At 37.2% G+C, this 18,001-nt stretch overlaps 1 protein-coding gene across 1 annotated transcript; it reads right to left on the minus strand.

The window, feature by feature from the left end:
• Positions 1-3,134: 3,134 nt before the first annotated feature.
• On the minus strand, positions 3,135-8,657 carry LOC127872413 (uncharacterized). Its single transcript, XM_052415746.1, has 5 exons — positions 8,528-8,657; positions 8,119-8,198; positions 6,036-6,130; positions 5,019-5,120; positions 3,135-4,287 (listed from the first exon to the last, which is right to left on the minus strand). Exons 1-5 carry the CDS (start codon positions 8,539-8,541, stop codon positions 3,832-3,834), a joined length of 747 nt encoding a protein of 248 aa, XP_052271706.1. The 5' UTR covers positions 8,542-8,657; the 3' UTR covers positions 3,135-3,831.
• Between the last annotated feature and the right edge of the window lie 9,344 nt (positions 8,658-18,001).

The raw sequence follows: 18,001 nt of genomic DNA on the forward strand, positions 1-18,001 counted from the left end.
AAAAGCATTGGGAACGAAATCAAAACATGTAAATGTTTAATATGTTTTAAAAAGCCAAATCTCCCTGTATTATGTGATTGAGCTACTGAAGGAATATGAAAATGTTAACCCATCGCGACAATTTTGATGATTTGAATAAAAAACGACGCATTTATTATGTGATAAAAATGGAATTACTAACCATGTTACCATGCATGTCTACAACTTTTCTTAGAACTTCTGATAATTACATAGTTTTATTGTATGCCAGTTAAATCTGGCTATGACCCTGCCATGATAATAGCGAAAAAATCGTGTAGTGTTACCACTGTCCGAGTCTTTGTGTTTGATTGTGTAAGATATATCTGTCTGGCTCATACAATGCTTTAAGATCACAGTGGATACTTATAAGTCATATTTATTACATTGCAACCGTCAATGTCGTGCGTTTTGGGATAATAAATGGGCACACTTATGGAAAATTCTTGATGTCACCGGTTTTTTTAAGTGCAAATTTCAAGACCGCAGTTTGTATGCGCCCACTTTGTCGTTTGTTTAAAGGTAACTTTCAAATATTTATTTTATGCTTTCCGGTGATTTATAGAGAAATATCAGTGAATTAAAACTGATGATTTCAAACTGAAAATTAACAATTAAAATTATCGATAATTTTCACTGTTTACTGTGAAATGACGTCATTTTTTTGACGTAATGACGTCATCATCCCAGCGTAATTCTTTAGTTAAACTCTTTGACAATGTATTAAAACGGTGAAAAAAAGCATAAAATAAAAATAAAATTTGTTGGATTCGGTGGAATATCGATTATAATTCACTCGTGTTCACAGAAAAATATTGTTTCACTCGTGGCTGCGCCACTCGTTAAAATATTATTTTCTATGATCACTCGTGAATTAAAATTGATAATCCACCGAATCCAACAAATATTCTCTATTTATTTTATGCTTTCTGGTGGTTTATAGAGAATTATCAGTGAATTAAAACTGATAATTTCACTGTTTCAAACAATGAAAATTATCAGTGAAAATTATCGATAATTTTCACTGTTTATGTTGAATGACGTCATTTTTTGACGAAATGACGTCATTTTCCCAAGATAATTCTTTGGTTAAACTCTTTAACAATGTAAATAAACTGTGAAAAAAAAACATTAAATAAACAGAAAATTTGTTGGATTCGGTGGATTATCGATTTTAATTCACTCGTGATCATATAAAATATATATTTTCACTCGTGGCTGCGCCACTCGTGAAAATATTATTTTCTACGATCACTCGTGAATTAAAATCGATAATCCACCGAATCCAACAAATATCCTCTATTTAAAATAGGCTTTATGTGCAACCACAGTTAAAAAGGACTGAACCAAAATGATGTTATACTGTCATCATAATATGTGTCGCGCATCACATGTTCCCATGTCAAGTGAAAATGGCGGAGAATTCGATATCATCTGACACGTTTTTAAATGAGCTCAATTATGATTAAGGTTATAATCTTTAGCCTTAAAACCCTACTATAGTATTACGCCAAAACAAGTGTTTACTTAATTAAGACCTTAATGATGAATGCGAGAACTACTGGCTATTGAAATGTCCTATTTAAGTATACTCAATAGATGATTCGTAGCACCATTACAAGATAGTTAATTAGTTGTTTTTAACATGGCTTGTTGACCTCACAATCGTATATACCCGCTTTTAAGGGGAATATCTAGACATCAATAACACATTAAGATATTCTTACCATATAATTTATAAAAGTACCTTTGTGGAGGACAAAATAACTATGAAATGCAATTGTGTTCAGACTGCTAGCTCATAATAATGCTCATCATGGTCATGGAAAGTATGACAATCAGTTAGTGTGATTACTTGTTGAACCATATATATTTTAATCGTTTCCCTTTCAACGAAAGAATGTATACACATTTGATAAACCCCACTCAGATATTCATTACGACGAGTGCAATTTGCGATACATCCGTTTAAAAACTCTGTATAAGAGCGTTTTAGTGGAAGTTGAAAAACATTTGTTCATACCTTAACTTGTCCAGCATGAAAGGAATTTCCCATATCTTGCGATCCGTTGTCAGCATGATGAGACAGAGTATCACATGCAATAAATAGACTTGTGATCCGTTAGCAGCATGATGAGACAGAGTGTTACATGCAAAAAACAGACTTGCGATCCGTTATCAGCATGATGAGACAGAGTTTCACATGCAAAAAACAGACCTGCGATCCGTTATAAGCATGATGAGTCAGAGTGTCACATGCAAAAACCAGACTTGCGATCCGTTATCAGCATGATAAAACAGAGTGTCACATGCAAAAACCAGACTTGCGATCCGTTATCAGCATGATGAGTCAGATTGTCACATGCAAAAACCAGACTTGCGATCCGTTATCAGCATGATAAGACAGAGGAGTGTCAAATGCAAAAAACAGACTTGCGATCCGTTAGCATCATGGTGAGACAGTGTCACATGCAAAAACAAGACTTGCGATCCGTTAACAGCATGATGAGACAAAGTGTCACATGCAAAAACCAGACTTGCGATCCGTTATCAGCATGATGAGACAAACCAGACTTGCGATCCGTTATCAACATGATGAGACAGAGTGTCACATGCAAAAACCTCGCTTGCGATGCGTTATCAGCATGATAGGACAGAGTGCCACATGCAAAATTCAGTGCAAGGTCAATGTCACATTTCAGGGTAAATTTTAGGAATTTACATGATTCTTTGCCTGCAGTTTGAACTTGCCGAGCATGTACGGATTATCAAATTACCTTCCCCATGTGATTAGCATGATGAAACGAAGTATCAAGTCCAATAACCAGATACCTAGGTCTTAGGTCAGTTTCGGTATTCAAGGTCAAACAATAAATTCAATGATTCTCATATAACATTTCATAAGTGATCACCATAATGAGACAGTGTCGAGCGCAAAAACCAGATGATGTGGTCAATGTGAGATGTAGGCAAACTGATCTTTAACCTGTCCAAAGGTTGACTATTTCAAGAATGGATGAATTTTAATAACTGTGGGTAAGTGATTCATGTGATAAGACGGAGTTTCATGATTCAGCAGATATTTTGAACACGAGTTGGTAAAGTAAAATTGAGCAGAAGTTTACATTGCCATATATTTTACAACACTTATTATTATGCATTTTATCGACACGTGTACGTGAAAAGTTTCCAACCACTGGCCCTTATACAAAATAATAGTATTGACCATTTTTCCTTACAAAACGAGAAACATTAACAGTTGTGACTTGTATAGTAATTCAAGTTGTTCAGTTCTAGTACGCAAAGTACTCAAAATTTGCTGTTTTAAAATTAAATGGCTTTATTTTATGCTTTCCGTTGGTTTATAGAGAAATATCAGTGAAATAAAACTGGTATTTCACTGTTTTAAACAGTGAAAAATAACAGTGAAAAATAGCGATATTTTTCACTGTTCAACTGTGAAATGACGTCATTTTTTTCGACGAAATGACGTCATAAATCCAGCGAAATTATCAAATTAAACTCTTTATTTATTTTTTTTTTAATTTGTTGGATTCGATGGAATATCGATTTTAATTCACTTGTGATCATAAAAAATACATATTTTCACTCGTGGCTGTGCCACTCGTGAAAATATTATTTTATATGATCACTCGTTAAATAAAATCGATATTCCATCGATTTCAACAAATATCATATATTTATAAACGTTAATGGTACAGTGAAAATAACATTTCTAAACGTTTGATTATCGTTTACATTTGTCTGTTATATTTTCATATAGTGCGTTACGAGTGCATTCACCTTAATGCACTAAATGTTTACAGTTGGTAACCCAGGAGACTTTTTTTCTATGTATTGATTAAATTTTCTCACACCGCCATCCGTGCTTCGGTACATTATGTTTAGTAAACCGCCTGATCCAAATGTTGCATGAGACATATCGCTATTTATGTCATCGTCATTTATGTTCATGCTGCAATCACTTTTATCGTCTTCCTCATAACCGGGTATGCCTTCGAATAAATTAAATAGCGAAAGTTCCCTCCTTATTCTGTCTAGCGGTTTGACATCGCGATCATCCAGGGAATCGCTTATCGATTTTCGCACGTCGTCGTTTGACACATCAAGGTTCTTTTTTCGTTGAGAGAGATCGTTCACGTATTTATCATTTATAAAATCTTGGTACCATGCCTGTTCGATTTGACGAACTTTTTTTATTTCGTCTTTTGCCAGCTCTATTTCCTTGGCAATACTGAGTTGTTTGTCCTGCAAAAGATACGCAGCCCTGCAATATTTGGCTATAAGACAGCATGTACTTAACGAAGTCCTCACAATGTGTTTTTGTGGCAGAATATTTTCGAAAACCTGAAAGATATGTTTTCGTGAAAATGTATATACGAAGTCAGTGACAACATACCCGTATATAGTTATGCAAAAACGAATATTAGAACTGCAATATATTGTTTTGTGAATGCGTATTATGTTATAATTCAAGTACAAAGCCACACAAAAAATGTTCTGGAAAGATGTGTATAATGAGACATACGAATAGGCCTATGTTTTGCGATTACCGGTGCGATCCCAAATGACTGGTCAGCATAAAACGAGACATTCTGTGAAAATAAATATATTATAAATTACAATAAAATGTCAACATACTGGTACTGTTTTCACACAGTCCCTTTTTATAAGCGCCGTGAACATTAACCCATTTATGAATAGTGGACTTTCCCATCCTTCTTAATTGGAACAATTTATTTCAAAGTGGGTATGTCAAGTACATTGTATCTTTATTTCTATATTTAGAATATATATTACAGAAAGTCCTTTAAGCAAACAGTGCAGACCCTGATCAGACGCCGCATCATGCGGCGTCTCATCTGGGTCTACGCTGTTTGCCAAGGCCTTTTTCTAGACGCTATGCATACATAGGTTAATGGTTCTAAATCTTTCCGTAAGGCCGCCGCTGCAGCAGCATTTCGTCGTTGAGACCTTACCCGTAGTCTCTCGTGCTGCACTCTCGTGGTTTCGAAGTCGATAATCTCGTTCCCAATGCCGATGGTTACCGTGTGCCGGTTGAACGGGAACGTTGCTGGAGACTAAAAAGAAACAATCTGATATCAGTTGTATGTTCGAATAGCCGATCAATGCAATTGATTGTTAAATTTGTTGCAAAACTTTGAACTTAAGATTAGAAGTTGTTTGTGTTTGCCTGTTTTACATTCGATGGTGTTCAAAAACTAGATTGTTTATACCAAACGGCATAAATAAACTGCTGACTGGCATAATGTGATGTCGCTTACAATACTTTAAGAAAGGTACATAAATTAAGTTATTCGTAGACTTTCTCTTTATTAAATCAGAGGGGGGATCACGTGACAAACAAGATGGCAATACCTATGCCGAAACAGATATTTTTCTCGTTATGCACCCTTTTTTACTTGTATCAATAAGTATTGTTTAAATGCCGCTCACTCTCCAAACATATCAGCAAGAAAGTGATAACCGTTTATTTCGTATTAATATTCGTTCGTTGTCTCGCCGTAATTCACCGGGATCTTTGCAGGAACTGTAATTTTGTGACCCGCTCAGAAATTTCGCAGCGAGTCAAGTCGAGATATAGAGCGAATATTAATACGATATAAAGTCTAATAATATTCTTTGCCGATATGGCTGGAAAGTGAGCGGCATATCAACAATAAATAAAAACTAATTAAGGGTCTAAAACGGCAAAAATATCTGTCTCGGCATGGACGTCGCCATCTTGTTTGTCACGTGATTAATCCCAATGCCACTACCGATTCGAAATCTCGGAATAAATCGAGTGACCTATACAAAATATACCCCCCCCCCGTTTATTGCTAAATATGTTCGTGATAAATCTTATTCCATATGCAATGCTTATACCAACCGAATGGCAATATAATTACAAGGATATATTATACGTCACTGTTTATCTTTAATAGGTACATCATTATACTTTACCTTCGCTATTAAATTGCTAAAATACAAACCATATTACGATTTCCCTGTGACGGGGCCAGTCTATAATCCCGTTTGCCTTCTTCTTTTAACATATCGCATATTAACCGACCACCTTCTACTGTCCCTTCAACATGAAAACTCAAATGTCTTAATTACGTATGGTGAATGAAACATGTGTTGGTCAATCATTTCACTGATTGGCAAATATATCATGTAGCGTTTTGATAGTATTACTTTTTACACGACTCAAGTAACTTAAATCAACGCCCATTTGAATGATGAAAAAGAAAGCCCTGTGGCCCCATGTCCCTCGCCTGAGGCATGTTTGATATAAAGAGAAGAATGGCAAAACAACAATAAATCTCTAGGCGCATCTCTAAACACCTTTGAACGCGCACTCTTGCATGAAAATGGCGTTATATAAATCCGGTACAATAATAATAATTATTATTTCAGAGGAAAATGTCAACTTTAAAGTTTAAACATATGTGAAACAAGAAACCCTAAGGGCTGGACGAAATACGCCCCAATATATACAATTTTAATAAAAGTGGCAGAGAGCCACCATGCGATTTTACATGACAACTGCTTAACTTTTTTTTACAATTTCCACTTTATAAATAATTTTGACCAAAAAGGCATTATTTTGACAAATTTGGTAGGGGCCCATTAATGGTGTTTAGACTTATATTTAAAAAATGTCAATACATGTACATACATATGTTGGTAACAAGTTACACCTAGTAAGTACATGGCCAATATCGATCCGATGGGAATGGTTTGAACAAACTGTATTAAGGACCACCACATAATCTCATTTTCCATCTGGGATTTGTTGTTTTAGAGATTTTAAAATGTATTTTGCTGTACAAGTCTATGCATATCATGTGACCACCGGGGCGTGATCATTTTCAACACCAGGGTCATGATTTGAATAAAAGTGTATACTCCGCTAGATTATGTTACACACAATATATTAAACTCATGAAACTCGTAGTTTCAGAGATGTTAAAATATTCCACATATTTAGCTCTTTTAATCTACATATGCAATAGACCGGGACGATTTTAATAACGTTAAAAAAAGGATCACGAAATGGGGTTCAGTAGAAGACGTCTTTAAAAGAAATTAGTTGACGCACGCACTTCGAGACGGACTGAAAGACGACGGACGTGCCGGTATCCTGAAAGCGCCCCTTGAACATAGTGTGTTCAGGTGCGTAATTAAAAATCCGACAAACGGAGTACTTTATTATATTTATGATTTTAGAGAGATGGTATATAAGATTTTTACACTGCCGCAACCGAAAAAAATTAAGCTCCCGAAGATAAGCACATGTAGCCAATAAAAAATATTTTCTAACCATGCATGAACGCAATAAATCGGCGTCATTCGGGCTTGTTAACAGATTTTAAGTTTGCCAAGGGAAAAAACTGTTAATTGGTATCGAAACTGAAGAGAGTAAGTAAAATAACAAGAAAACAATTTACGAAAGAAACAGCAACCTCTGTGCCATTCGTAAGGGCCGTTGTATCGAACAATGAAGCGAGCAAAGATTCGAATATCATTCGTTGCTTTGATTTCTTGAAATGTCAGAATCGCAACTGGCTTACGAGTCGTAATTCGCGGTTGTTAGAAATGATCGTTCCTGTTATATTGCCTCTTGTATTAAATGCTTATATAAATGTTTCATTGTGCTGTAAGAACAATAAACGAAAATCACAAAAGCACTACAAATTATTAAAGTCTGATTGTCCTCTTAACTCGAACACGCGCTTTCGATAGGTGTCTATACGTCATTCAGAGATTTTGCGCTATCTCTTGTCAGTCTGTCAACAAGCCGGTTTAACCCATGTATGCCTGGTGGACTCTCCCATCCTTCTAAATTGGTTCAATTTATTTACAAAATTAGGGATGTGTAGTATATTTATTTCTCTATTTAGAATATTTCTTACAGAAATTCCTTTAAGCAAAAAAAAAAAAGCAGCGCAGACCCTGATGAGACGCCGCATCATGCGGCGTCTCATCTGGGTCTACGCTGTTTGCCAAGGCTTTTTTTCTAGACGCTAAACATAAATAAGTTATACAGAACAGTGCCGCCAAGTGTTTTACCTAGTGACCAGTCGTCCAGCAGGAATTGTTTATAATCGGCGTTCAGCAGACACCCTTCACCCGACTGGTCGGTAAGGAACCTGGCGATATATTTAAACCGGAATTACCGGAAGCAGTGAACAAACTATTTTGAATAAATGCAAAACTCTATACATACAATATGGCCAACATTGAAACTGTTCGGCGATTTACATTTCTGATTAGATATCTGTTTGACAAGTTTGTTTAAATTGGTAATTCTAACTAAAAGTGTAATACGGTTTTACCGTTGATGTTTCCCCACTATGAATTGCTTCATAATTAGAGCCAGAAATCAGCCTCTTTGTCAGATTTAAAAAATATATTTTTATTTAATTATAGGTTCACATAAATAGATTGATATTCTAAAAAAAAGAGTCACAAATCTTACCCCGTTTTCTTCATAATACCAGACCGCAAGGCTGTGAAATTGATGCGAGAAAAGATCTTATAGTAATATGAATAAAATTGTACTAAAGTCTGAGATATGTACGTTGTAATGACGTAGTGTTGCGCGCCAATTAACGTCACATAAAAACGCGCATTTATATCGCTCGCATGATGTGGGTTTTGGGTCCAGGATATAAGCCGATGTCAAATAACAGCAATAAGGTAGGATAGATGGACATCCAATTGCTTTGTCTTCAAGTGAGCAATTGCAAGTCTGGACTATCGCAGGTTAACGATATCTATCAATTGCAGATACATTTAGTACTCATTGAACGCTGCACTAAGTATTTCTCGCTCTTTGAAAGACCTCTGAAAGTTTGAACCTTACACGAGTGAACGATAAGACCGACCCATGAGCACGTGAGGATAAAACGTGCACCGAACATGCGTGGTTAGACAAGTAGTTTTCCCGATACGTGATTTCACTCTCATAATTCCGTTTGCTCTTCCGCCTTCAGTTAAACATATTTTGGATGCCTAATTCACGCAACCTTATCAGCATCTTTTGAAAGGAAAATTTTCAACATACCGGTAGACTTAATAGCGCTTGGTCATTGTCGGCTCGGGTAATACTTACATGTACTCCGGGTACGCTTAAATATACTTACATGTACCCCAGGTGCGGTAAATACAGTTAAACGTATCCGGGAATTTGAACGCTAAATAGGTCGTTGTCGGCTATTTTGTTAAATTAATTTGTTCACATTAGTGTCTATTTTCTGTAAAACGGCCTCTATATCATCGAAACTCGTACTCAAAAATCATGTCGATGTAGTTTTTAGTTGTTCGCTTGCGAACAACTATGGTTAATACCACACGTTTCAAGACAGTTTTCGTAACTACGATAGACCTGATAACTGCCGCATCTGCCGCATCCGCGCCGAGAAAGAGTTGTATAATTTATGCCAGAGGTTTGAGTTCTTCAACAATATTCATTCACAAATGGAAATATAATGTGAATATCGTGTTAAATGAAATATTTTTGAACGGAGCGTATATAGAATAGAATCAACGAACAGTATTATATATTCCGCGTCGCGGAAGAGAATGTTTATGAATGATTAAAATAGTCTAATATCTGCTGCGTCGTAATCACGTGTTGTTTTTTTTTGCTCAGCACAGGTCATTCATAATATGAGGCTAGTAATAGATGCGGGAAAATAAATTTACTGCTGATTAACAAGTAAAGTGTCATATGGAGATTCCAATACACTATCATGCGTCTGTTGCAAAAACTAAGGCTTGCTACCACAGCGGAGCAAGTTCTTTTGTTCTTAACATGTAGCGACAATATCACATGTATTCTCAATGGCACGGATGATAACAACGCAATAGTATAAGGTTAAGCTTGTTAATATTCACAGTTCTCAATTTATAACACGTTGAGCATAAATTGCGAAAATGGGATGAAATTTGAAATTTTCGTTAATAAATAATTAAATTGAACACAAAATGTAACTATTGTGTGTGTGTTTTCACTTGTAAGTCGCATATTTACCTCGTGAAATGTGTGTAATTATAGTCAAACCACACATTAGTGTTAGTAGATACAAATTATACATCGAGAGTTATCATCATACTTATCCTCATATGGCTTATTATGAGTTTATTTCTACACCATCGAAATATGTCGTATGTTAATATTTAACTAGCAGTTTTCTTTCGAAACATTCAAATCACACATTCATAGCCACGTAAGGTGAAAATGGGTCTTATGGCGTTTCGGCCAGCGTAGCTCAAGCCCAGCATGTGCATTTGCGTAGTCTGGTCAGAGGCGATGCTGTCCGCTCTAAAATCACTTAGTAATTTAAGGTCTCATTATGTATCTCCTGACCATGCTGAGAGATGCGCAGACTGTGCTAAAATGTGCATTTACAACTCGCAATGAGATTAAAATAGACTCGCGTCAGGCGAAAATGGGTCTTATGCCATATGCGCTCATCATAGCTTTAGCTTTAGTGGGCTAAAGCTATGATGGGCGCATATGGCATAAGACCCATTTTCGCAGGACGCGGGTCTATTTTAATCTAATTGCGAGTTGTAAATGCACATTTTAGCACACTGCATTTCGATATAAAATTTAATTCAAAAAAGCAAATATTGCAAACTGGCAAATAATGGTAGCCTATTAAGGTGTAAGAGTAGTTCGCAGTCTGTTCAGGTTTTATGCTGTTTGCTGCTCGTCAGTATCTAAGGATTGGAGATGCAGCCTTTAGATACGATTGTCTATATCGAAATGGTAATGGTGGTGATGATGGAGGTAATTTGTCATGTTGTTGCTGATTGTTGGGGTGGCTCTGGTGGTGGTGGTGATTGTGGTGGAATTGGTGGTGGTGATGGTGGTGATGATGGTGATTTTGATGGTCGTGATGGTGGTGGTGATGGACATTTTTTGGTTGATAGTGGTTGTGATGGTGATGAGTAATAGTGGTTGTGATGGTGATGGTTTGGGCGTTGACGACGATGATGGTGATAGAAATGATGGTAGTTATGGTGGTGTAGTTATTTATTGTCTATATCGAAATGGTAATGGTGGTGATGATGGAGGTAATTTGTCATGTTGTTGCTGATTGTTGGGGTGGCTCTGGTGGTGGTGGTGATTGTGGTGGAATTGGTGGTGGTGATGGTGGTGATGATGGTGATTTTGATGGTCGTGATGGTGGTGGTGATGGACATTTTTTGGTTGATAGTGGTTGTGATGGTGATAAGTAATAGTGGTTGTGATGGTGGTGGTTTGGGCGTTGACGACGATGATGGTGATAGAAATGATGGTAGTTATGGTGATGTAGTTATTTATTGTGAGGGTGTGGTTGGTGTTGACGGTGATGGTGATGAAAATGTTGTGATGGCGGTGTTGGTGGTGTGGATGAAAGTGATGGTGGTGGATATTGTGTTGTTTGTGATAGTGGTTGATGGGAATTATGATGTTGATGGTAGGGTGGTGGAGATTGTGTTGTTGGTGATAGTGGTTGGTGGGAATTATGATGTTGATGGTAGTGGTGATGGTAATGATGATGGTGATAGTGAGTTTCTTGATGGTTGTGATGATTGTTATGGTGATGGTGGTATTGGCGATGGTGGTGGTATTGGTGGAGATGATTCTTGTTATGGTGGTTGTGATGATGGCGAATATGATGGTGTTGGTGATGATGGTGGTGATTTTTGTGGCGATGATGGTGGTGACGGTTATATTGGTGGTGATGGTGGTGGTCGAGATGGCGGTTAATTGGTGACGGTGGTGATGATTGTGATGTTGATGATTTGGTGACAGTTGTGATGCTGATAATGGTGGTGTCAGTTATAGTGATGCTGATGATGGTCATCGTGGTAGTGATGATGATGGTGATGTTGGTGATGAATTATGGTCGTTTTGAAGATAGTGGTGGTGGTCGTTGATTTGGTGGTGATGATGGTGATTGTTGTAGTGATGGTGGTGGTGATGGTGGCGGTTTTGGTGGTGGTGATGGTATTGGTGACGTAGGTATTGGTTATGGTGGTGGATACGATTGTGATCGTTTTGATGGTAGCGGTGGTGGTGATAGTGGTCGTGATGGTGGCTTTGGAGGTAGTGATGATGATGGAGGTAATGGCGGTGATGGTGTTGTTGATATTGGTGGTGATGGTGGTGGGTTAGTGACGGTGTCGGGGACAATGATGGTGGAGGTGATGATGGTGGTGTTGGTGGTGGTGGTGATACTGATGATGATTAGGGTGATGGTGGTGATTTGGTGACGGTGGTTATGATTGTGATGCTGATGGTGGTAGTGTTAGTTATAGTGATGTTGATTATGGTTATTGTGGTGGTAATGGTAGTGGTGATGGTTATTGTGATTGCTGTGGTGATGGTGGTAGTGATGATCGTGATCGTTTTGAAGGTAGCGGTAGTGGTGATAGTGGTTGTGATGATTGTTGTCGAGGTGGTGATGGAAATGGTGGTGATGGTGGTGTTCGCGGTGATTGTGGTGTTGGTGATGGTGATAGAAGTGGTTGTGGTTGCGATGGTGGTGTTGGTGGGGCTGGGGGTGGTGATGGTTTTGTTGGTGATGGTGGGTGTGGTGTTGATGGTGGTGGTGATGTAGATTGTTGTGATGGTGAGGTGGTGATGGTGTCGAAGGCGATGGTGGTGGTGAAGATGGAGGTGGTTATGGTGATGGAAGTGGTGTTGATGCTGATGGCGATTGTAACGGTGGTGGTGTGATGATGGTGGTGATAGTTGTTATGGTGTTGTTGGTGATGCTTGTGATGGTGGTGGTGATGTTGATGGTGGTGTTGGAAATGTTGGCGGTGATTAGGTTGCTGATGTTTGGGTTGGTGATGATGGTGTAGGGGAAGGTGATGGAAGTCGTGGTGGTGGTGATGGTGGTGTTGGTGATGATGGTGTTATGCAGATTGTGGTGATGATGTTGTTGGAGGTGATGGTGGTGGTATTGGTGATGTTTGTGGTGATATTGGTGATAGTGGTTTTGGTGATGATGGTGGTTATGATGGTGATGATGATGGTGGTGGAAATGGTGGTGGGGATGGTGACGATGGTGGTGATAGTTGTGGTGGTCGTGGTGGAAGTTGTTTGGTGACGGTTGTGATGATTGTGGTGCTGATGTCGGTGGTGTAAGTTGTAGTGATGTTCTCTGGTTACTTTCTGGTCGCCAAACTGTAATTTTCGCCGTCCAATTGGTTCTGAGAATGCTTACGAGGGCGGGGTTATCTGGCGACTATAATTTTTTATTGACGGTCATTAAAGTCAGCATTTACAGCAGATTGTTTAACAAATAGTAACCGTTAATTAATAAAACGGTAATTAACACAGTACATTAAAAATAATTGTCAGGCATCATCCTCACACCTTTTAACTGAAGTTACTTATGAACAGTTAAAAGCAAATGGTGAGCAATCGAATCCTTATGGCGTGTAAGTTGTGAAAACAACAACCTTTAAAGAATCTACGTGGTAGTAATTTAATTTCAGTGCATGTATATTTCGATTTTCTATAGACATGTGTTGTTATTTGCTGATTCAAGCCCCTTCGTACGCATCTAAAAGAATCCGTGTTTTTATAAGAGTGCGATATTGTTACTATCGTCTGTCAAGTTCCGCGCATGAAAAGCGTGCGTGTTGCAACAGACCAGGTGCTATAATTAAGTATAGACGCGCAATTCAGTATGTAGTATTTTATGATGAAATATGTAAATTGGAATTAAATGCACACGATGAGAAAGTATTGACCTATTTAAATTATAGAAAAAATATGTTAATTTACAACTTCAACATTGCAGTAGATGGTACGTTCATATAAATATGTTTGATGGGTGGGAGAGTAGAGGAGCTACCCGTTCATGTCAGTAAATAACAAGAAACCGTCGGAGACGGGTGATGCTCCCCATAGGGTTTTTTGTCACAAAATTGCACTAAATATTCAGATAAAAGGAAACGTCTTGAGGGCATAACTTTGGACAAAATAATACGATGGATGGTTTAGCAACTTAAAGCGCTTTGAGTTTTTAAAGAGAAGTTTATTTAAGATAAACAATATCGTTTTACAGTATCGTTAGAACGTTTTACGACATCGGATTTTTGGCTGGAAAACAACTCGGGTACAGTCTAATATCGCATGGGTACGTTTAAGTATATTTACCGTACCCAGGGTACATGTAAGTATACTAAAGAGTACAAGGGGTACATGTTAAAGGGCCCACAATCTATCTAATCTGCCGCCGAATTTCGGCGGCAGTCCCCCACCTGAAAAGTATACTTTTTTCCCCCTTTTTTTAATAGAAAGATGTGTCTCATGATTATTATATCTCAATTATATTTAAATTAAATATTTTCAAACAAACTAAATTATGAAAAATGCAATGAATTTAGTTAAACATGTACAAATGTAATAATGAGAGAGTAAGTATAAAAAATCCCCAAAAAGGGAAACGCCGCAAAAATTCCCCCGCCTAAGGGCTGCGGACAGGGGCGTATTTAGGTGGGGGGCTAGGGGGCTAAAGCCCCCCCCCCCCCCAGCTGGCTGGCTAGACACGATTTTTAATAAAAATGAGCCCCTTACAGTTTCAATCCACTTGTGTATTTCCTGTCATATGTCCCTAATTAAGCCATAAACAGCTGTCGATTTGTGTGATTTGCCCCCAGGCATGTGTACAGACGATCTAACCTTCGTCAGCTAAACGCTTCATTGACTGTAAGTAATAAACTGCGCTATTTGATTGGCTGATGAAGATACATTCAACTAATGAAATTCATCCATACATTTAAGCTATAGATAAATGTTTACAAATGGCTGCTGCATGAGACTTGTGAAAAACAATATTTCAATTTGTAGCAATTAAAGAGTTTAGACGAACGCAATGAACAATCATAATTATTTTTTCGGTAATATCTTTCAACTTGATGAATTTAATTGGTATAAGCTCTTTAGAGTGATAATCCTTTTGAGTAACAAGTTATTGCCATCGAAATTCAACTGCACACTTAATGAATGGCAATTATTATTTTTTTATTTTATTTTTTTTACAAATCGGGCTTACTGCTTTGATGTACATCCATACTTTTTAAAATTAAAAAAGACTCAAAAATGAAGAATTGCTTTGCTATATGAAACTAAATCATTTTCTTAAAGCGTGACAACATCGAGGCAGCAACACCCGAATTAAACTACACAGAAACCTAACGACTCCCTTTGTTAACACTTTTGTGAACGAAATGGACACCCGATTCAGTGATTTGCAGACTAAGGCAGCCATGTGATTGAAGTTTATACCTGAACAAATGTGCGCCTCTCCTGTCAGTGCTAGTGACATTGAATGGTTCATTGATGATCTCCCTTCCCCTCAGTCCCTCCCTGCTGAGTTGCACTTTATATGGCAGGCTAGGTGGAAAGGTGTACCGAACCCACCTACTACCCTTCAGGGCTCTGTTGCACATTGTTATTCCCAGCTGTACCCCACCATTGACACTGTTTTGTCCATATCATGTGTGTTCCCTGTTACACCATGCGAGTGTGAAAGGAGTATTAGTGCCAAAGCACTTGTTAAGACAAAACTAAGATCATCAATGGGTCAGAACAGGTTATCCGCTGTGTGCCTGCTTTCCATTCATAGGGACATGGACATAAACATTTTAATGTTGTACCTAAGTTGACCTAGTAGGATATCCAGCATGGTTAAATAGGAGGTCCACCCATCTTACTCTGTTAAAAAAGTTATTTATAAAGATAATGTCTCCCACCACTTAAGTGGTTTGAGAGACATTTGATTTACCCATGTGTGTCTGTCTGTCCGTGTGTCTGTCACACTTGATGTGTGAACTCAAGTTCTTATTTGTTTTACATGCACTTATATCATGCAAAATGCTGATAAGATAGCAGGAAATCGCATTATTTCAAGGTGCCAATTCACAAAAAAAAATCGTCGACGGAAGGGGACACCCCTCCCGCACCCTCCCCTGTTGAGCCCCCCCTCTAAAAAATTTCTGGATACGCCTCTGGCGGACCCTTTCCCCCAAAGTAGTGTGAGGGCCCTGTGTAAGTAGTACCCGAGCCGACAATGACAATCGAGCTAGCTTGCATATACATTAACACACATTGATAATTTTGTAATTGTTATAATAGTCTGTATTTCATAGGAAATTTTACTATAATCATAGTTAAAAGAGAGGTCCAAACAGTTACAACAAAACACACGTTTGTATAATAGATTCATGTTTTATTAAAAATTCAAATGATTTAATATAAGTGTACACACAGATATATAGGAAAAATGCAATATGCTCTTACTTAGTATTTTGTATAAGTATAAAATCTTCTATGCGTTGATAGTTAGAACATGCATGTATTTTCGACATCCAAACATACTAGAGATATGAGTTGTTTTCAAACGTTTTTTTAATATCAGTTTGTTTTTTGTTTAAACATAACTTTCAAAAGCATAGTATTTCGAAAGAAGAATATATTTGAAGCATCACAATTAGAACATACTTTTTGAACATATATTGCAAAGCCAGGCAAATACTTGTTTGAAGACAACACAGATCCAATATGTTGAAGCACAAGCGATTAATGATCGACTTTATATCAAAATTAAAACAAAAATATTTTTCTTGTAATAAGCCACTATTGCAATAATTTGTAAACAGTAATTAGGACTAAACAAATATTTGTGAAGAAACAATTCCTCTTTAAAAACATGTCTGGTAACAATGAACTTCTTAGAAGTACTAAAGAACCACGTCTAATTTTTAATCAATATTTCATATAAATAACATATGATGTACAACTTTAAGTGTAAAAAAAATGCACTAACATATTTTTGTTTGAAACAATTGAGCAACACATCAATAACACATAATGTTCTGCAACTAGCACTCGGTGAGTATATTTGTTACAGTAAATTATTTGTTGGTTTATCATTGGACGATTTTCATTGGTTGGATATCAATGCTTATGATTCAGCCTAGGTTTTAACCAGTAATTTTGAAGCCACATTGTCCAGTTTCACAGCCAATTAGCATAGTGATTGGTACATGGGTCTCATGGCCACCCTGGCTCAATCCCCATTCCCAGAAGCATGTTTGTTTATTGGTGGTCACCGGTCAGATGGGGTCTTCTCTAGGCACTCTAGCTTTATGTCACAACACAAAACCATACCTAAATAACTAAGAAAATTCATCTAAACTTAACATTTTCTTTGGGCCAGAGGCGATTATGCACCATATTTTCCAAATGGAAAATGCTTGGGTGAGCTTTCATGTTATCATTTTGGTCCGAGTCCTCATGTTTAAGAGCAAATGATATTTGCATAAATCCACTCAATTCTATGTTTCTCTGTCAACAATGTTGTATAATATTACTCCTTTTATTCAAGTTAGCTTTAACTAAAATAAAATGTGCATTAAAAAAAATAAATGACTCGCAAATAATTGGTATTAGATATGATGTCAATTTATATATGTTGCAGCTGCTTGTACACAAATGTTATTTCTTACATCTCAAAACAAGCATTAATTGCAGCATTTTAAGACCACAATTCTCACGCTATCTCAACAGAATATATATGGTTTATTTATATGTTAAACAAGAAATTTGTTTGTCAGAAACACAATGCCCCCTATTGCACCGCTTTGAAATAAAATTTAAATATATCATTTGGCATGTTTAGAAATTATCTCCCTTTTAAAGCTTATTACTTCCCTTGGATTGTATTTTTTGACTTTTGACCTTGAAGAATGACCTTGACCTTTCACCACTCAAATTGTGCAGCTTCATGAGATAAACATGCATGCCAAATATCTTCAGTATTGCAAAAGTTATGGGCAACGTTACAGTTTTTGGACGGACGGACGGACACACTGACTGACGGACAGTTCAACTGCTATATGCCTACCTACAGGGAGCATAAAAATATGTTATATTTTG

The sequence above is a fragment of the Dreissena polymorpha genome, chromosome 1 (assembly GCF_020536995.1).
Source record: "Dreissena polymorpha isolate Duluth1 chromosome 1, UMN_Dpol_1.0, whole genome shotgun sequence".
Taxonomy (NCBI): Eukaryota; Metazoa; Mollusca; class Bivalvia; order Myida; family Dreissenidae; genus Dreissena; species Dreissena polymorpha.

Coding starts and splice junctions, on each gene's coding strand:
- LOC127872413 (XM_052415746.1), bottom strand. Junction 6,131..8,118: donor GCTGGACGACTGGTCACTAG/GTAAAACACTTG, acceptor TTCATGTTGAAG/GGACAGTAGAAGGTGGTCGG. Junction 5,121..6,035: donor CACAGGGAAATCGTAATATG/GTTTGTATTTTA, acceptor GTTTCTTTTTAG/TCTCCAGCAACGTTCCCGTT.